This window comes from Elephas maximus, chromosome 8 (assembly GCF_024166365.1).
Source record: "Elephas maximus indicus isolate mEleMax1 chromosome 8, mEleMax1 primary haplotype, whole genome shotgun sequence".
In the NCBI taxonomy this organism is placed as follows: Eukaryota; Metazoa; Chordata; class Mammalia; order Proboscidea; family Elephantidae; genus Elephas; species Elephas maximus.
The window spans coordinates 132,358,787-132,380,514 of NC_064826.1; the positions used below are offsets into that span (position 1 = coordinate 132,358,787).

The 21,728-nt window shown below is 40.8% G+C and overlaps 1 protein-coding gene across 6 annotated transcripts in view; it reads left to right on the forward strand.

Annotated features, from left to right (window-relative positions):
- The first annotated feature begins 7,174 nt into the window (after positions 1-7,174).
- The window catches only part of LOC126082242 (zinc finger protein 33B-like), a 95,192-nt gene continuing 80,638 nt past the window's right edge, over positions 7,175-21,728 (forward strand). The window contains exons 1-2 of one of the 6 annotated variants that reach the window (XM_049894681.1): positions 7,178-7,624; positions 8,494-8,538. In XM_049894681.1, the coding sequence (XP_049750638.1) occupies positions 8,524-8,538 (15 nt within the window). In that variant the 5' untranslated portion in view covers positions 7,178-7,624; positions 8,494-8,523. Of the gene's footprint in view, positions 8,539-21,728 lie in introns of all 6 variants that reach the window. The other 5 variants (XM_049894682.1, XM_049894684.1, XM_049894685.1 and 2 more) reach the window with 5 other exon arrangements.

Genomic DNA, 21,728 nt, shown 5'->3' on the forward strand with positions numbered 1-21,728 from the left:
GGACAAATATTGTATGAGTCCACTACTGTAAAAACTGATAGTTACGAGGGATGGGAGGAATGGGGATGGAAAGACAATAGATAAGTGGAAACTTTGGTGAAGGGTAAGACAGTACACAATACTGGGGATGCCAGCACAACCTGTACAAGGGAAGGTCATGGTAGCTCCATAGACACAGCCAACTTCCCCGAGGGACTGAATTGCTGGGCTGAGGGCTGTATGGACCATGATCTAGGAGAACATCTAGCTCAATTGGCATATCAGAGTTTGTAAAGAATATGTTCTACATTCTACTTTGGCGAGTAGCATCCGGGGTCTTAAAAGCCTGCGAATGGCCATCTAGGATTCTTTATTGGTCTCACCCCTTTGGGAGCAAGGAAGAATGAAGAAAAGTAAAGATACAAGGGAAAGATTAGTCCAAAGGACTAATGGACCACATCTACCACAGCCTCCATCAGGCTGAGTCCAGAACAACTAGATGGTGCCCGGCTACCTCCACTAACTGCTCTGACAGGGACCACAATAGAGGGTTCTGTACAGACCTGAAGAAGAATGTAGGACAAAATTCTAACTCAAAAAGAAAGACCAGACTTGCTGGCCTGACAGAGATTGGAGAAACTCTGAGAATGTGGTGCCAGACACCCTTTCAGCTCAGTAATGAGGTCAGTCCTGAGGTTCACCTGTAAGCCAAAGACTGAACAGGACCATAGAACAAAACAAGACTAAAGGGGCACACCAGCCCTGGGGCAGGGACTGGAAGGCCAGAAGGAACAGAAAGCTAGTAATAGGGAACCCAGGATTAAGAAGGGAGAGTGTTGATAAGTCATGGTGTCGTTAGCCAATGTCATAGAACAATGTGTGTACTAATTGTTTGATGAGAAACTAGTTTGTTCTGTAAACCTTCATCTAAAGTACAATTTAAAAAAAAAAAACAACAAAAGAATGAAAAGCCTTTAAAAAATAACATATATTCAGTCAGATATTTTTATTGACACTCCTACTCTTTTTTGGTTACTGTTTACATGAAATTTTTTTCCATCATTTGACTTTCAATCTATATATGTCTTTGTGTCATGTTTTTTATCCATTCTGCCACCTTCTGTCTTTTGACTTGTGCATTTAAACTATTTACATTCAGTATGAATATCGATAGGTGTGAATTTACTGTTGTCATTTTGTCATGCTTTTTGTTGCAGTGTTGCTGTTTTCTTTGTTCTATTTAATTTTCTCTGTTGAGTTCTTTTTTTTTTTCATTTCCTTTATCACTGTGCATTGTGCATTTACTGAGTCTTATGGTTTTCTTCTTTATTTTGGTGAGTTTATTTGTTAAGTTTCTTTGTGCTTACTATGATATTTACCTTTATCTTTCTATGTTTAGAACACTCTTGTTATTTCTTGATATCACCATCTCTTTTTTATATGGAAGTTTTATGTCTACAGTATTTATTCCCTTCTTTTTGTTTTGAAGTTGTCATTGCTTACAGATTGACATCCTTGGTTCCCTGTTTTTGGTTCTGTAGGTTTTTTCTTACTTTTGAGTTTTCTTTATCTGGGTTGGCATCTTGGTGATGCCATTGTGTGGCTTACTCTCAGGATGTTGTCTATCCGAAGAACTCCCTTTAATATTTCTGGTATGGATGGTCTGGTTTTTACAAATTCTCTTATTTGTGTTTATCTGAGAATGTCTAATTTCGCCATCATATTTGAGAGACAATTTTGCTGAGTATGTGACTCTTGGTTGGCAATTATTTTCTTTCAGGGTTTTATACATGTCATCCTACTGCCTTCTTGTCTTCCATGGTTTCTACCAAGAAATCAGAGCTTAACCTTATTGGAGTCTCTTTGTAGGTGATATTTCATTTTTCCTGAGCGGCTTTCAGAATTCTCTCTTTAGAAATAAGAGCTGTCACACGAATAGACATATGCACACTCATGTTCTTTGCAGCATTTTTCACAACAGCAAAAAGGTAGAAACAACCTAGATGCCCATCAACAGATGAATGGATAAACAAACTGTAGTACATACACACAATGGAGTATTGCGCAATGATAAAGAACAAAAATGAATCTGTGAAGCATCTCATAACATGGATGAATCTGGAGGACATTATGCTGAGTGAAATAAGTCATTCACAAAAGGACAAATATTGTATGAGACCACTACTGCAAAAACTCGTGAAAAGGTTTACATACAAAAAGAAATAATCTTTCATGGTTACAAGAGAGGGGAGGGGTAGGAATAGAAAAACTCTTAGTAGACTATAGATAAGTGGAAACTTTGGTGAAGGGTCAGACAGTACACAATACTGGGGATGCCAGCACAACCTGTACAAGGGAAGGTCATGGTAGCTCCGTAGACACATCCAAACTCCCCTGAGGGACAGAATTGCTGGGCTGAGGGCTGGGGGGACCATAGTCTTGGGGAACATTTAGCTCAATTGGCATGTCATAGTTTTTAAAGAATATGCTCTACATTCTACTTTGGTGACTAGCATCTGGGGTCTTAAAAACCTGTGAGTGGCCATCTAGGGTACTCCACTGGTCTCATCCCTTTGGGAGCAAGGAAGAATAAAGTAAAGCAAAGACACAAGGGAAAGATTAGTCCAAAGGACTAATGGACCACATCTACCACGGCCTCCACCAGATTGAGTCCAGTACAACTAGATGGTGCCCGGCTGCCACCACTGACTGCTCTGACAGGGATAACAATAGAGGGTCCTTGACAGAGCTGGAAAAGAACATAGAACAGAATTCTAACTCAAAAAGAAAGACCAGACTTGCTGGCCTGACAGAGACTGGAGAAACTCTGTGAGTATGGCCCCTGGATACCCTTTCAGGTCAGTAATGAGGTCAGTCCTGAGGTTCGCCCTTCAGCCAAAGATTGAATAGGCCCATAGAACAAAACAAGACTAAAGGGGCACACCAGCTCTGGAGCAGGGCCTGGAAGACAGGAGGGAACAGGAAAGCTGTTAATAAGGAACCCAGGGTTGAGAAGGGAGAGTGTTGGCATGTTGTGGGGTTGTTAACCAATGTCATAGAACAATGTGTGTACTAACTGTTGAGAAACTAGTTTGTTCTGTAAACCTTCACCTAAAAAAAAAAAAAAAAGAATATCTTTGGGCTTGGAAAGTTTGACTTACTTTTGGGATCTATCCTGTATGGGGTTCATTGAGCTTCTTGGATGGAAATCTCATCTTTCATGATATTGGGGAAGTTTTCTTCCATCAGATCTTCAAAAATTCTGGTTTTATTTGTTATTTTTTTGTCTCCCCCTGTTCTGGAATTCCAGTCATTCATAAATGATTCCTCTTCATAGTGTCCCACATAATTCTTAGCCTTTCTTCATTCCTTTTTCTGATTGTTCTGCAGACAAATAGATATCCAGGGATTTGTCCTCTATTTTGGTAATTCTTTCTTCCACTGTTTCAATTCTACTTCTATGTCCTTCCACTGAGTTATCTATTTCTGATGTTGATTGTTCATGTTCTGAATTCCTAGTTGTTGTTTTTGCAAGATTTCTAATTGTCTATTTAATTTGCCATTTTGTTTTTGTATTGTTTGACTGAATTCTTCTAGGGTTTTGCCTGTATTTTCCTTGGTTTTGACTGTGTTCTCCTTGATCTTTTTGAGAACCCTATATACAAACCCAAAAACAGACCTTTTGAATTTCTTATCAGACAGTTCCATTACCATCTCTTCCTCAGGAAGGTTTTCTGTCTCTTTATTTTGGTCACTTGATTGAGTCACGTTGTCTTATTTCTTTATATGTTTCGATATTGTCTACTGTCTCCAAGGTATTAAGGTGTAATTTTATCTATTGAGGATTTTTGTTTTGTTTTGATACATTAGATTGAGTTCTTTCTCTGACAGTGGAGGGGCAGGGCAGGCAGCTGGGGGGTGCACAAGTGCTTTCTTCAGGAGGGGTGGGACTGGCCGCCGAGGGTTGTGCAGGTACTCTCTCCAGCTGGGGAGGGACCGGGATGAGTGGCCAGGGGTTGCACAGGTGTTCTCTCCAGCAGGAGAGGTGTGGGCCTTCAGAGGTCATGCATGCACTCTCTCTGGTGGGGGAGGAGTGGGGCAGGCAGGTGGGGAGTAGGGGGAGAAAAATAAAAAAGAAAGAAAAGGGGAAAAAAGAAAGGGCTCATCTATTGCCCTGTGTTTTCCACCCCCCTACTGGTACTACGACTGGAGAGTCACCCTATCTCTGGGTCCTGATTTCCTCCCTGCTTTGCATACTCCAGGATCCCTGAAGCTCTAATCCTCCTTCTTGTGCTTCTGCTCCTTATTTCCAATTCATGCCCTGCTCACAGTGCCTCATTCAGTATGTTGACACAGTTTCTTTGTCTCCTATTGGGAGTTCTGTGATGTCTTCCTGTGCTCCTCGCCCAAGGTTGCTATTGGCTTTGTTTCAAAATGGCCCTCCTTGTTTTGGACCAGCTGGTAGGGTGCCTTTGCTCTGTATCTCTCCCTCTTGGCTACTGTCGTTCAGTTATTTTTCCAATCAGTGTTTAATCTAGTTCTATATCCTTTCTTTCGATTCTCAGGGTGCCGGGATTGTCATCTGTACCTGTTACACTTTGTTTTTCAGGTCTTTGCTATTTGCTATAGAGGAATGGTGTGGTGTGTCTGATTAGGTTACCACCTTGAATCAATCTCAGCCCTGAATAATTAAGACCTCAATAAATATGCATAACTTGGACCCTAATGCATAGTTTTGATGATTCAGTCAATGAATATGCCTGAGTGCGTTAGGCCTCCCTCCCTGCCTTCCTGAAGTTCATTTGCTAGGTGTGGAGTCTGTGTAGCCCCTACTTGCCAGGCTATTTTGGAGAACAAAACATCTTGATTGCTAGGGTTATTTTTTGAAATCAGAGTCAAAGGGCCAAACCAAGTTCTTTGTCCCATACAGCATCACTTCAGCAATGGCCCTTCACTTCAGGTATTAGTTCTAGTCTCCAGCTTCTCTTTTAAAATTATTTTAAAAATTGAGATATTATTCACATATTACAAAATGCTCCCCTTTAAAGTGGAAATTCAGTAGTTTTAAGTATATTCACAAAGTTGTGTAACCATCCCCATCATCTAATTCTAGAACATTTTCATTAGCTTCCCGCTTCTTTTAGCTCTCCCGGATTCAGCTACATTGCTCCCTGTCTGGATGTCAGCACCAGCTGAGCAGCAAGCTCACTCAAGTGTGTGAGCTGCAGGGGTGTTACCCCAAAATACCCACCTGAAGGACCAGCAGCAGATGGGCAGTACAGCGTCTCTCTCAATGTCTGAATTCCAATTCTGCAAGGCCCTTCTCTGAGTACCAGCATGGTCCAGCATGCCCCCAGACCACTCCTCTGAGCTGCTAGGTTCTGATAGCTTTATTGCCTTCCTTCTGTTTCTCAGCCCTGGGGTGGCAGCGGCTTTCTGCAGTTGTTTTCTGTGTTAGGTCAGTGTTCTCATTTTGCATCACCGTCTGTTTTAACCAATTACTTCTATTAAATTTTCTCTACTGTAATACTTTAGTGACCTCTTTTTTTTCCCAACTGGACCCTGGTTGATGTAAACATACAGGTACATACATCAGTGAAAATTTATCTGGTTATTATGAAGTCATATATAATTAAAAACCCAGTGCCGTCGAGTCGAAATTATGTGACTGGAATTGCTAGATTAAAAAGTCCTATTAAGTTTGATAAAAACGAGCCTCCAGAGTTTACATGAATTACACTCACAATAAGTAAATGGGAAAAAACACTTTCACAAGCCCATACCATAGGTGTATATAACTCTTTTAATATTTTCAATTCTTATTTTTCAAAGGAATATTCTTTTTTTTTTAACCAGTTTCCATAGAGTCAATTCCAATTTCCCCCAAATTGGAAACAACACAAATGACTTTTAACTGGAGAATAATAAGGAAACTAGTAAATCTATATCATGGAATTGGACTCGGCAAGAAAAATTAATGAGGATATTGATAAATGAAACATCACGGATGAATCTCAAATGCACTGTGCTACGCAGAAGGTACCAGATTCAAATGACTACATACTGTATGATTCCATTTTGTTGAGACAGTATTCATAATCATCAGCAAAAGACCACACACACACACACACACACACACACACTCTCTCTCTCTCTCTCAACAGTGCATGGGAAATGTTTTACTCACATAGAAAGAGACAAAGCAAGATCAGTTTCACTAGTGGGCACTGTTTTTTCCCATTTACTTATTGTGAGTGTCATTTCATGTAAACTCTGGAGGCTCGTTTTTATCAAACTTAAAAGGACTTTTTAATCTAGCAATTCCAGTCATATCCCACTTATGGCTGGTGCAGGGCAGATGTTCTACGTTCACCCTTCTTGTGCCCTAGTATGAGAGACCGTGTTCCCTCCCCACCAGGAACAGATATAGAATTCTGGTTGGCCAGGTGCCATATGATGCCTGCACAGGTACAAGAAAAAGTTACTTTGTGCCCAAAACAGGGGAAGCCTTCCCTGATAAGAAGAAGGAACTGGGAGAGAGAGCGAGGCCCAATTTTCAGCCTCCTTATTAGAGAATACTCTGGCTGCCAGAGGTTAAGAGTGACGAGAGAGTTGACTTCAAACGGGTAGCACGAAATTTTTTTGTGCTGTGATGAAACTGTTCTGTATCTTGATTGTGGTGGTTGTTACACAATCTATGCATTTGTCAACTTATAAAACTGTGCACCAAAAAGATTTGCTGTACATAAATTAAAAAAAATAAATCTCAATAAGTGCTATCTTAGATGCTTTTCCTTAAACATTTTAATTTCTTTCAATTCTCATAATAAATTTTTTCATACATTTTTATACATTTATATTTTCTTTTTTATTAAATCACTGTTCAGTTTTTTAGCCCATTTAAAGTTTTTGCTTCTATTGATTTTAAGAGCTCCTTATAAGGTAACCTCAAATATTATTCTTTCATTTTCAGCTAGAATTTCCTAGTATTTAAAGAGCGAAGTTGACGCGCAGTCTCCTTCCCTTGACAGACCCGTGTCTACACTGCACAGCGACCGAACATATGCACTAGCTGCAATCATTAACTTTTGGAGAGCCTCTGGCGGGGGGCGGAGCAAGGGCTCCGGATTGCTTAAAGGGACCTCCTCAGACCCCCGACTCCCGCCGAAGTGGTAAGAAACACGAAGGGCTGGTCGCGGAGCCTCCAGGGAAATGTAGTTTTGACGTTTGGGGGGCACTCGGCGTGCGGGTCTTCTGCGCATGCCTTATCCCGCCTTCTACCTCGGTGCGCTACCGCTTTCTAGTCTTGTTTCCTACCGGCCTCGCCTGGGAGCCGGTTCGTCGAGCACGGAGCCCATGCGCTCTCCTGGGTCCAGGGCAACACGACGAGGGAGCGGCGGGTCAGCACCGGGAAGCTGGGCGAGGGCCAGAGGCGGCGGTAGCCCGGCGGTCGGCAGGAGGCCCCAAGACCCCGTCTGGCCCCTAGCGCCTGGGGAGCCCGCGGGGTTGAAGGGGCGGGAGCGCCCCTGTCAGCAGAAGGGGCCAGGGTGGGGCGTGGGAACGCGGGCTTTCGGGCTCCTCACGTGCCCAGTCCCTGCACTGAGCGGTCAGCGCGGTCCAGGAGACCCAACCCGTGAGGCTGCGGGTGCGCGGGGAAAGGGGCGGTGCTTTTTGTGCGCGTGCCTGTGAGGAATGTTCTGGGAGGAATTGCTTGCTGGCCTGCCACAGTAGGTTGGATTGTTACTCCAGGCCATCTCTGTTCCCTGGGTTCTTTATCCTTTCTAGATTCGGTATTGCTCTCCTCTAGTAGTGCCCATCACTGTGTGGTATATGCTGATGTTCCCCTATCCTGACTTGCCTCAGCATTCAGGAAGGAACTTAAGGAGTTCCCTGTATCTGTCTCATTTAAAAGAAAGAAAGAAAAAAAAAAAACTGTTTCTGAAGGTTAGTGACTTCTTCAAGATTGCAGTATGTTAGTGGTATAGACTACAGATCAGGTCTCCTGACTGCCAAGTCAGTATTGTGTATTTTTCCATGCTGAGTCAAAGCAGGTTCCTTGTAAAAGACCTTTATAAAGAGATGGCGACAAAATTAGATAAATTAAAACATGGACCTTTCTTTAAAGCACTGCTTTTTAGAGCTTTCTGTGGTGTCACTAACCAGAGTTAGCAAGATAAGTCAGACAGTCGACTAAACAGAATAGCCCTGAGTTTTTATATCAGTTTTCATGAAGGGTTAATGTTTCTTCGTTAGGTGTGTTACTATGTGTGTAACCAATTCTGTCATTTAAAAATTTTTGTGAACACCTAGGGGGATTTAAACTTAAAAAATCTTTAGGAAGCTAATGCTTACACTCACCCAGTGGAAACTTTTGTGCCTGAGAGTTACTTTAGAGTCATAGTAGGTGGACGGGTAGTCATTCAGCATCTTCTTGCCCCTTCTCAAGCGTGGAAGAGACGTTCTCCCACAGGGAGCATTTTAGTGGGTACTAACCTCCTTCTTCTTCCAACCCAGCCATCTACATTTCCCCAAGAGCAGTAGAAAATGAGCAAATTCCAGGTAAGCTGTTGGTTAGTCATTCCCTTTATTTTACCGTGTGCTTTGTGAGATTTGTAACATTCCATATGTTAAGATGGCAAATTAGTGATAAATAAAAATCTAATGTCACAGAAAATGTATACTCACTATAATATGATCCTAGAATTAGTAAGTTAAGCTGCAGCTATTTCTCTGGTGTTTCCAACATCCATATCAGAAAGGGGGAATGAACAGATTGATTCCTCTGAGGACATAAAGACTTCCTGAAAGAGATGTTTTTTTGGTCTTAACATAGGGACACACAGTGACAACTCTGAAACAAATGTGGCATGTTTTCTTCAAACTGTTCATCAGGAGGAGTGGAAAGGTTTGAGATATGGTTAAGTAGTCAGCTTTCTGATGGTCTCACTTAGTCCTGGGATAAAGCTTAGAATGTTGAGAGAAGTGAATGGTCTGTAAACCCGTAATGAAAAATTTTCACAACTGTTTGTCTTAGCCAGTCTATTTTATACGGGTTATGCAGCAGACAATTCAAAGTTAAATTCTCTGGTAAATGCTTCTGATCTTCCCAGTCACGTGTCACTCCATAGCATACTGTCTTGGAATCTATCCAGGTACCTACAGTAACTTAACTGTAGTTGCTTTTCTTGAACAACTACTGTATTATGCTACTGATTCCTTGTTTTATGATGGTAAGGTATTAGGTAGCATTATAGGTTTTTTGGTTAGTAGACACGATGCAGAGATACTAGGATATATGAGAGACCAAACTTTTTTTTTTTTTTTAATTGTGCTTTAAGTGAAAGTTAACAAATCAAGTTGGTCTCTGATACAAAAATTTATATACACATTGCTATACACTCCTAAATTGTTCTCCCTCTAATGAGACAGCACACACCTTCCATCCAGTCTCTTTTTTCATGTCCATTCGGCCAGCTACTGACCCCCTCTGACATCTCATCTCCCCTCCAGACAGGAGAGGCCAAAATAGTCTCATGTGTCTACTTAATTCAAGAAGCTCATTCTTCACCAGTATCATTCTCTATCCCATTGTTAGTCCAATCCCTGTCTGAAGAGTTAGCTTTGGGAATGGTTCCTGTCTTGGGCTAACAGAAGGTCTGGAGACCATGACCTCGGGGGTCCTTTTAGTCTCAGTCAGACCGTCAAGTCCGGTCTTTTTACGAGAATTTGGGGTCTGCATCCCACAGATCTCCTGCCTCCTGAGGGGTTCTCTTTTACGTTCTCTGTCAGGGCAGTCATCAGTTGTAGCAGGGCACCATCTAGTTCTTCTGGTCCCAGGCTGGTGTAGTCTCTGGTTTATGTGGCCCTTTCTGTCTCTTGGGCTCAGAATTACCTTGTGTCCTTGGTGTTCTTCATCCTGCTTTGGTCCAGGTGGGTTGAGTCCAATTGATGAATCTTAGATGGCCGCTTGCTAGCATTTAAGACCCCGGATGCCACTCTCCAAAGTGGGATGCAGAATGTTTTCTTAATAGATTTTATTACGCCAGTTGCCTTAGATGTCCCCTTAAACCATGGTCCACAAACCCCTGCTCCTGCTACGCTGGTCTTCAAAGCATTCAGTTTATTCAGGAAACGTCTTTGCTTTTAATTTAGTCTAGTTGTGCTGACCTCTCCTGTATTGTGTGTAGTCTTTCCCTTCACCTAAAACAGTTCTTATCTACTATCTAATTAGTGAATACCCCGTCCCTCCCTCCCTCGCTCCTCTGTTTCCTAACCATCAAAGAATATTTTCTTCTCTGTTTAAACTATTTCTGGAGTTCTTATGATAGTGGTCTTCTACAATACTTGTCCTTTTGCAGCTGACTAATTTCATTCAGCATAATGTCTTCCAGATTCCTCCATGTTATGAAATGTTTCACAGATTCCTCACTGTTCTTTATCAATGCGTAGTATTCCATTTTGTAAATATACCATAATTTATTTATCCATTCATCCATTGATGGGCACCTTGGTTGCTTCCATCTTTTTGCTATTGTAAACAGTGCTGCAATAAACATGGGTGTGCATATATCTGTTCGTGTAAAGGCTCTTATTTCTCTAGGATATATTCCAAGGAGTGGGATTGCTGGACCCTATGGTACTTCTCTATTTCTAGCTTTTTAAGGAAGTGCCAAAGTGATTTCCAAAGTGGCTGTACCTTTTGACATTCCCACCAGCAGTGTATAAGTGTTCCAGTCTCTCTACAGCCTCTCCAACATTTATTATTTTGTGTTTTTTTGATTAATGCCAGCCTTGTTGGAGTGAGATGAAATCTCATTGTAGTTTTGATTTACATTTCTCTAATGGCTAGTGATTGTGAGCATTTCCTCATGTATCTGTTATCTACCTGAATGTCTTCTTTAGTGAAGTGCCTGTTCATATCTTTTGCCCATTTTTTAATTGGGTTGTCTTTTTGTAGTATCATGTAGATTTTAGAGATCAGGCGCTGATCAGAAATGTCATAGCTAAAAACTTTTTCCCAATCTGTAGGTAATCGTTTTACTCTTTTGGGAAAGTCTTGGAATGAGCATAGGTGTTTGATTTTTAGGAGCTTGCAGTTACCTAGTTTCTCTTCTACATTGTTGACTTGTATACTGTTTAGGCCATGCATTAGGGCTCCTAGCATTGTCCCTATTTTTTCTTCCATGATCTTTATTGTTTTAGATTTTATGTTTAGGTCTTTAATCCATTTTGAGTTTGTTTTTGTGCATAGTGTGAGGTATGGGCCTTGTTTCATTTCTTTGCAGATGGATATCCAGTTATGCCAGCACCATTTGTTAAAAAGACTGTCTTTTCCACATTTAACTGACTTTGGGCCTTTGTCAAATATCAGGTGCTCATATGTGGGTGGATATATATCTGGATTCTCAATTCTGTTCCATTGGTCTATGTGCCTGTTGATGTACCAGTACAGGCTGTTTTGGCTACTGTGGTGGTATAATAGGTTCTAAAATCAGGTAGAGTGAGGCCTCCTACTTTGTTCTTCTTTTTCAGTAATGCTTTACTTCTCTGTGGCCTCTTTCCCTTCCATATGAAGTTGGTGATTTGTTTCTCCATCTCATTAAAAAAAGCTCTTGGAATTTGGATCGGAATTGCATTAAATCTATAGATTGCTTTTGGTAGAATAAAAATCTTTACAATGTTAAGTCTTCCTATCCATAAGCACGGTATGCTTTTACATTTATGTAGGTCTCTTTTGGTTTCTTGCAGCAGTGTTTTGTAGTTTTCTTTGTGTAAGTCTTTTACATCTGTAGTAAGATTTTTTCCTAAGTATTTTATCTTCTTGAGGGCTACTGTAAATGGTGTTGATTTGGTGATTTCCTGTTCAATGTTCTTTTTGTTGGTGTAGAGGAATCCAACTGATTTTTGTATGTTTATCTCGTATCCTGATAATCTGCTGAACTCTTCTATTAGTTTCAGTAGTTTTCTTGAGGATTCTTAGGGTTTTCTGTATATAAGATAATGTCATCTGCAAATAGAGATACTTTTTCATCTTCCTTACCAATCTGGATGCCCTTCATTTCTTTATGTAGCCTAATTGCTCTGGCTAGGACTTCCAGCACAATGTTGAATAAGAGTGGTGATAAAGGGCATCCTTGCCTGGTTCCCGATCTCAAGGGGAATGCTTTCAGACTCTGTTCTTTAGGATGATCATGGCTATTGGCTTTGTATAAATGCCCTTTATTATGCTGAGGAATTTTCCTTCTATTCTTATTATGCTGAGAGTTTTTATCATGAATGGTTGAACTTTGTCATATTCCTTTTCTGCATCAATTCATAAAATCATGTGATTCTTGTCTGTTGTTTTATTTTTATGATGGATTACATTAACTGTTTTTCTAATGTTGAACCCTCCCTGCATACCTGGTATGAATCCCACTTGGGCATGGTGAGTTATTTTTTTGATAGGTTGTTGAATTCTATTGGCTAGAATTTTGTTGAGGATTTTGCATCTAAGTTCATGAGGGATATGTCTTTACCTGGTTTTGGTATCAGGGATATGCTGGCTTCAGAGAATGAGTTTGGGAGTATTCTGTCTTTTTCTATACTCTGAAATACCTTTAGAAGTAGTGTTGTTAACTCTTCTCTGAATATTTGGTAGAACTCTGCAGTGAAGCCAGGGCTTTTTTTTTGTTGGGAGTTTTTTGGTTACCTTTCCAATTTCTTCTTTTGTTATGGGTCTGTTTAGTTGTTCTACATCTGTTTGTGTAGTTGAGGTAAGTAGTGTGTTTTTAGGAATTACATCCATTTATTCTAGGTTTTCAAATTTGTTAGAGTACAGTTTTTCATAGTGATCTGATATGATTCTTTTAATTTCTTCTGGGTTTGATGTAATACTGCCCATCTCATTTGTTAATCAGGTTATTTGCTTCCTCACCTGTTTTCTTTTGTCTGTTTCGCTAATGATTTATCAGTTTTGTTGATTTTTTCAAAGAACCAGCTTTTGGTCTTGTTAACACTTTCAATTGTTTTTCTGTTTTCTATTTGATTTAATTCTGCTGTAATTAAATTCTTCGCTTTCTTCTGGTGCCTGAGGGTGTCTTTTGTTGGTGTCTCTCTATTTGTTCAAGTTGTAGGGATAATTCTTTGATTTTGGCCCTTTCTTCTTTTTGTATGTGTGCATTTATTGATATAAATCGACCTCTGAGCACTGCTTTCACTGTGTCGCAAAGGTTCTGATAGGAAGTGTTTTATTCTCTTTGGATTCTATGAATTTCTTTATTCCATTGTTAATGTCTTCTATAACCCAGTCTTTTTTGAGCAGGGCATTGTTCAGTTTCCAAGTGTTTGATTTCTTTTCCCTGCTTTGTCTGTTATTGATTTTTACTTTATGACCTTATGGTCAGAGAAGATGCTTTGTAATATTTCAATGTTTTGGATTCTGCTAAGGTTTGCTTTATGACCTGATATGTGGTCTGTGCTAGAGAATGTTCCATGTACACTAGAAAAGAAAGTATAGTTGGTTGCTCTTGGGTAGAGTGTTGTGTGTATGTTTATAAGGTCAAGTTGGTTGATAGTGGCAACTAGATGTTCCATGTCTTTATTGAGTTTCTTTCTGGATGTTCTGTTCTTCACCAAAAGTGGTGTGTTGAAGTCTCCTACTGTAATTGTAGTGCTGTCCATCTCACTTTTCAGTGCTGTTAGAGTTTGTTTTATGTATCTTGCAGTCCTATCATTGGGTGTATAAATATTTAATATGGTTGTATCACCATGGTATATTGTCACTTTAATCATTATATAGTGTCTTTCTTTATTCTTTGTGGTGGATTTTACTTTAAAGTCTATTTTGTCAGAAATTAACATTGCCACTCCTGTCCTTTTTCGATTGTTGTTTGCTTGATATATCTTTTCATACTTTGAGTTTTAGTTTGTTTGTGTCTCTAAGTCTAAGATGTTTTCTTTTGTAGGCAGCGTATTGACGGATCATGTTTTTTAATCCATTCTGCCATTGTCTGTCTTTATTGGTGCATCTAGTCCATTTACATCCAGCGTAATTATGGATAGGTATCCATTTAGTGCCATTATTTTGATGTCTTTTTTTGTGTACTGTAGACAGTTTCTTTTTCCCACTTAATATTTTTGTGTGCGGAGTAGTTTATATACTGTCTTTTCTCTTCTTCATTGTTGTTGATTTTGTTTCTGCTGAGTCTATTTTTTTATTGTATTTTATTTTGATATGCAGGATAGTTTGTCTCCTTTGTGGTTACCTTAATATTTACCCCTAGTTTTCTAAATCTAAACCTAAGTTTTATTTCTTTATATTGCCTTGCCTTCCTCTCCATATGAAGATCTATGACTATATTTCTTAGTCCCTCTTTATTGTTTTAATGTTGTCTTCTTTTACATAATAACACCACTGTTTCCCTGGTTTCAGCCTTTTTTTATCTTGATTTATTTTTGCAATTTCCCTGTCTTGACTGACATCTGATTGCCCTGTCAAGTGTTCTGGTCTTGTGTTGATACCTGGTATTATTGATCTTCTAACGAAGAAACTCCTTTTAGTATTTCTTGTAATTTTGGTTTGGTTTTTACGAATTCCCTGAACTTCTGTTTATCTGGAAATGTCCTAATTTCACCTTTATATTTGAGAGACAGTTTTGCTGGATATATGATTCTTGGCTGGCAATTTTTTTCTTTCAATGTTTTATGTAAGTCCTCCCATTGCCTTTTTGCCTGCGTGGTTTCTGCCGAGTAGTCCGAGCTTAATCTTACTGACTCTTCTTTGTAGGTGACTTTTTGTTTATCCTTAGGTGTTCTTAAAATTCTCTTATCTTTTTTTTTTTTGGGAAGTTTGATTATAATATGTCTTGGTGACTTTCTTTTAAAATCTATCTTATGTGGAGTTCGATGGATATCTGCTTATCATTCATGATAATCAGGGAAGTTTCTGCCAACAAGTCTTCAACAATTCTCTGTGTATTTTCTGTTACCCCTCCCTGTTCTTGTACTCCAATCACTCGTAGGTTATTTCTCTTGAAAGAGTTTTACATGATTCTTAAGTTTTCTTCATTTTTTAAAAATTCTTTTATCTGATTTTTCTTGAAATGTGTTAGTGCCAAGTGCTTTACGTTCAAGCTCACCAATTCTGCCTTCCACTTGCTCAGTTCTGCTCCTCTGACTTGCTATTGAGTTGTCTACTTCTGTAATTTTACTGTTAATCATCTGAATTTCTGATTGCTGTCTTTCTATAGATTTTTCCAGCTTATGAAGTTTTTTGTTATGTTCCTGAATAACCTTTTTGTCTCTGTATGGATTTTTACAGCTTATGAAGTTTTTTGTTGTGTTCCTGAATAACCTTTTTAATTTCTTCAACTACTTTATCTGTGTGTTTCTTGGCTTGTCTTGCATATTGTTTGATTTTCTTCCTGATGTCTTGAAGGGTTCTGTATATTAATCTTTTGTATTCAGCCTCTGGTAATTCCAGTAAGTCACTTTGATCTAGAAGGTCCCTTCATTTTTTGTTTTGAGAGCTTGTTGAAGTGATCATGGTCTGTTTCTTTATGTGATTTGATACTGACTGTAGTCTCCAAGCCATAAGATATTGTATTAGTTTATTTTTTGTTTACTTACTGTATTATTATTCTAGTTTCATACTTTGTTTTGGTATGCCCAAATGGGTTGCTTGAGTGAGGTAGCTTGATTATTTTCACCTTTGAAGCTCTGACATCCTGTCCCCAGATGGCTAGAGCTGTTTCAGGTATATCAGTCTAGGAGTCCATATGCTTTTCTTGGATGGATTCAGTTTAGCTGTCCAGGGAGCTGCTTATAAAGTGTGTGGTCCAGGCTCTGTCCTGTAGTCTTAGAGTCGCAGGGATGATTGGAGTAGGTACCGGTATCTCGTTGCAGCAGGGGGTCACCCTCTGAACAAGGCAGGGGGCTGAGTATTGTCCCCCAAGTGTCTCTCAGGAAAGCGCATCCCCCTTCCCTAGAGTGTACAGGTAAGTGGGTTCTGCACATGAACCATGGGCACCCAATGTTTTTGGTTGTAAGGACTGGGAGGTACAATTTATCTTTGGACCCCTGTTGCGCTTGGCTGGGTGACCTGAGTGGAGCCTCTAGTCTTTAGGCCCATGATGTTGGTAGGTGAGGACCATGTTTAATAGGCAAAGCGGTATCAATATCAAACATGCACCTCTCTATCGCACAGCTGAAACAGTTGTAGTCTGCCAACAAGGGCCTATTCTCCTGAAATAGGCCCACACAGGTCCATGCAGGGGGAAAGGTACTCAGAGTTCGTGTACTGTTTATGCCTGGACAGTAGCTGCTTCTGTCCTGAGCGCCCCAGGTTAGTGGAGCTGGCAAATTATTTCCTTCTCTAAGGCCGGGAGGATGACTCAGGGTGCTCAGATGGGCCTGTCTCGGGCCCAGGGAAATCAACAGCCACTGAAGCCAGCTTGGGGGCAGGGGGTGTGGTAAAATATACACAAGTACTTAGGTTTTGCCGAGAGCGCCATTCTTCTCTGGTTCCAGAGGTGTGAATAGTCTGTATGGCTGGCTGCTTCTGTCTGAGAAAACTGCGGCCGAGCGTTAGTACCACCCTGCCACAGCCACGCCTGGGAATGGTGCCTGAGGGCTCTTAGTGATTCAGGTCCGGTAAGTTCTTTCTGCTTCTGAACTTCTCTTCCTCCCCCTGCAGCTCTGTTCATTTTCTAACTTTACCTCTGAATATCAGGGCTTCTAGCTTGTCATAAATACACTCGTTTCACTTGTTTTTTCAGGTCTTTGTTTTAAGAGGGCTTCCTGGAAACGTCTCTTTATTCCGCCGTCTTGGCCCCGCCCTCCAGAACTCTTTTTTTTACCTGTAGCTCCAAATGAGAAAAGGCTGCCATGCAGGGTCACACCAGGGATTACACATAGGGACAGGGCAAGAACAAGTGGTGTCATAGGAGGGCAGCTCTTTCTTGGCCAGCAGTGTGGGGTTAGCTAGTTTTTGCAGGCTCCTTTGGGATTTGAATAATTCTACAGGCCCAAAGAAGTATCCACTCTTGGGAGGTAAGCTGCTTCTGTGTTGTAGCCCAGCAATGCTAGAGTCTAAGGGAAGTAGTTGGGGTGTGTACTGTCCATACTGCCTACAAAGAAGAACTGAGAGGTTTTTAGCCATGTTCTCAAAACTGGGTCAAGACAGCACTTTTGAAATATTACACTGCTGTCTTCTGGGAAGTCTCTTCTATTAGCTTCCGATGTCTCTTACTGAGAGGCTTTCTCTTCTTGCTCTACGGTTTAGTTCCAGATTTTCATCTTTCATCTACTGGTCTTTTCATTTTACCTGTGTACATTGTAAAAAATACGTAGTTGCATGATACTGCATATTGTTTTGAGTGTTTTTTTTTAAAAGTAATCCCCAATTTACAACATACGCGAGCTATGGCAAACCACACTTACGACCGTCTGTTGTTTTTTTCGTACATCTTATTATTAGTAATGTGTACTGCATAAAACCTGCCCCACTGCCGTTGAGTCGATTCCGACTCATAGCGACTCTACGGGACAGAGTAGAACTGCCCCATAGAGTTTCCAAGGAGCGCCTGGTGGATTTGAACTGCCGACCTCTTGAGTAGCAGCCGTAGCACTTAACTACTATGCCACCAGAGTTTCATGTACTACATACAATGTTAAAATATATCTGTAAGTTTATATGTAATGTTTCCAACTCCCAAAGACAAATTAAGATGGGATTTGCAAAGATACTGATAATAAAAGGCATGAATACTGAAAAGTGAAAAAAGAGGTATTTGACTTAATATTAGAACTCAGTTATGATGGAGTTGTTGGAACGGAACCCTGCCGTAAGTCAGTAATTACCTATACATGATAAACGTTTTTTCCCAATTCATCAATAGTTTGACATCTATCCATATGTAGTATATTCCTTTCAATGCTATATAGTATTCCTTTGTATGGTAAAACTGTGTTTTATATACTATATTCTTTTACTGATAGGTACTTAGGTAATTTCTGTTTTTCAGTAATGTAAATAATGCTACTGTGAGCATCCTTGTCATTCTCTCTCCGTACATATGCAAGTTTAGATTCTAGAGCAGTCCTTCTCAAAGTGAGCTCCCTTGACCCAACAGCATTGGGGCATCTGGGAACCTGTTTGAAACGTAGATTGTCAGACTTCTCCCAAGTCTTCTGGAAGAGAAGCTCTGGGGGCGCAGACCAAAAATCTGTTTTAAAAAGCCCTCCACATGATGCTCGCTAAGTTTAAGAATCACTGCTCTGGATTATACACCTATGATTAATATTTTTGGGCTATAGAATAGGAGGATTTCGAATTTTTATAGATACATGGTTATCTATTAGAAGACTACTTTTCCATCTTCCTCTTGAGGTCTAAAAATTATTTCCATGCTAATTGATGAAAAACCTTACTCTCTTAATTTGGTTGTATATTTTTAGTGAAGTTGTGAAATTTTGTTTTGGTCACCTAGTGCTGCTGTAACAGAAATACCACAACTGGATGACTTTAACAAAGAGAAGTTTATTCTCTCACGTTCCAGTAGGTTAGAAGTCGACATTCAGGGTACTGGCTCCATGGGAAGGCTTTCTCTCTCTGTGGGCTCTGGAGGAAGGTCCTTACGATGCATCAGTCTTCTCTTCTTCTGAGAGCATCTCAGTGCAGGAACCTCAGGTCCAAAGGACACGCTCTGCTCATGGGACTGCTTTCTTGGTGGTATGAGGTCCCCCTGTTTCTCTGCTGGCTTCTCTCTTTTATATCTCAAAAGAGATTAGCTTAAGACACTGTCTAATCTTGTAGACCTCATCAGTATAACTGCCACTAATCCATCGTATTACATCATAGTGATGGGATTTACAACACATAGGGAAATCACATCAGATAACAAAATGGTAGGCAATCATACAATACTGGGATCATGACCTAGCCAAGTTGACAGATATTTTGGGGACACACACACAGTTCAATCCATGACATTCCATCCTTTGGCCCCCCCCCCAAGTTTATATCCTTGTCACATGTAAAACATATTCACCCCATCATATACCAAAAGTCTTAAATCAACTCTAAGTCCAAAATCCAAAAATTCTTCCTTATCTGTGAAATCTAGAATACAAGTTATCTGCTTCCAAAGGTACAGTGGCAGAACAGGCACAAGTTGTCGTTGTTAGGTGCCATCCAGGCAGTTCCGATTCATAGCAACCCTACGCACAACAGAACGAAACACTCCCTGGTCCTGTGCCATCCTCAGAGTTGTTGTTATGCTTGGGCCCATTGTTGCAGCCACTGTGTCAGTCCATCTTCTTGAGAGTCTTCCTCTTTTTCCCCAACCCTCTATTCTAATTTACCAAGCATGATGTCCTTCTCCAGGGACTGATCCCTCCTAATAACATGTCCAAAATATGTGAGACATAGTCTCACCATCCTTGCTTCTGAGGAGCATTCTGATTGTACTTCCTCCAAGACAGTCTATAGCATATTGAATATTCTTTGCCAGCACCAGAATTCAAAGGCATCCGTTCTTCTTTGTTCTTCATTATTCATTGTCCAACTTTTGCATGCATATGAGGCGATTGAAAATACCATGGCCTGAGACAGGCCCACCTTAGTCCTCAAGGTGATATCTTTGCTTTTCAACACTTTAAAGCGATCTTTTGCAGCAAATTTTCCCAATGCAGTGTGTCTTGATTTCTTTACGGCTGCTTCCGTGAGTATTGATTGTGGCTCCAAGTAAAATGAAACCCTTGACAACCTCAGTTTTTTCTCCTTTTATCACGATGTTGCTTATTGGTCCAGTTGTGAGGATTTTTGTTTTCTTTATGTTGAAGTGTAATCCATACTGAAGGCCATGGTCGTTGATCTTCGTTAATAAGTGCTTCAAGTTGTCTTCAATTTCAGCAAGCAAGGTTATGTCACCTGCATAATGCAGGTTGTTAATGAGTCTTCCTCCAAACCTGATGCCCGTTTTTCTTCAAATAGTCAGTCTGGCTTCTCGAATTACTTGCTCAGCATACAGATTGAATAGATATGGTGAAAGGATATTACCTTGCCTCTTGGTCTATGTACAGATTCCTCTTGAGCACAATTAAGTGTTCTGGAATTCCCATTCTCTGCAGTGTTAGCCATAATTTGTTATGAGCCACACGTCGAATGCCTTAGCATAGTCAGTAAAACACAGGTAAACATCTTTCTGGTATTCTCTGCTTTCAGCTAGGTTCCATGTGACATCAGCAGTGATATCCCTGGTTCCACGTCCCCTTCTAAATCTGGCTTGAATTTTTGACAGTTCCCTGTTGATGTACTGCTGCAGCCGCTTTTGAATGATCTTCAGCAAAATTTTACTTGCATGTGATATTAATAATATTGTTTGATAACTTCTGCATTTGGTTGAATCACTTTTCTTGGGAATAGGCATAAATATGGATCTCTTCTGGTCAGTTGACGAGGTAACTGTTTTCTGTATTTCTTGGCATAGAGGAATGAGCACTTCCAGTGCTGCATCCGTTTATTGAAACATCTCAGTTGGTATTCTGTCAGTTTCCAGAGTCTTGTTTTTTGCCAGTGACTTCAGTGCAGCTTGGACTCCTTCCTTCAGTACCATTGGTTCTTAATCATATGTCACCTCCTGAAATGGTTGTACGTCGACCAATTCTTTTTGGTATAAAAAGGCACAGGTTAGACATTCCATTACAAATGGGAGAAACTGGAGAAAAAAAGGGATAACAGGCACCAAGCAAGTCAGCAGAACACATTATATTAATCCTCAAGGCTTTTAAAATAATTTTCTGTTTTCCGAGACCATTTAAACAATAGCCCTGCCCTTCAGACTGTGGGTATTGGCCACATTCTCCAGATTCTGAGTGGAGGCCCCTCAGCTCTGGGCTTCAGTTCTCCCTTTCAGGCCCACTGGGACAGCAAATCTATGCCCTTGGCTGTAGGCGCACCATTTTCCTAGTCTGTCTGAGTGACAGCTCCACCCTTGGAAACACCAGAGGCCATGGTTCCATGCTTTGAAACCCCAGAGGTTGTGGCCATACCTTGTGAGACTGAGACAGCTCTGCTTCCTGTGTTCCTTGGCCTCTGAGTTGTCAGGCCTCTTGGCCACATCTGCCCTGCTGGAGCAAGTGTTCCAAAACTGTAGCTTAACCGGTAAGTGCCTGGAGGCACTCCATTCTGCCAGTAAACTTCTACCGGAAGGCACTCAGCTGTCTTGCTCCATGTGTTGGCAAGCCTAGCTCCACTGATAAGTGCCCAGAGGCACTGCACTCCTCCAGGAAGCCCTCTGCACCAAGACATTCAGTTCTCTTTGTGGGTCAGCTCCAGTACTGTCTGGTGCTGGTCTCCTGGTTCTGCTGCTGCTGGTTCTCTGCTGCTGCCAGTTCTTTGGTGCTGCTGGTCCTCTATCCATTCAGTTTCAAAACCACATCTACATTTTAGGTATCTTTTTTTTTTGTTGTTAGAGCAGCACCCTACTCCTGGTACCAAATTCAGTCTTGGTCATCTCGTGCTGCTATTACAGAAATACCATAAATGGATAGCTTTAACAAAGAGAAGTTTATTCTCTCATGGTCCAGTGGGCTAGGCATCTGAATTCAGAGTCCCAGCTCCAGGGGAAGGCTTTCTCTGTCACTCTGGATGAAGGTCCCTGTCATCAGTCTTCCTTAGTCTGGGAGCATCTCAGCACAGGAACCTCGGGTCCAAAGGATGCCCTCTGGTCCCAGCACTGCTTTCTTGGTGGTGTGCTATCCTCCTG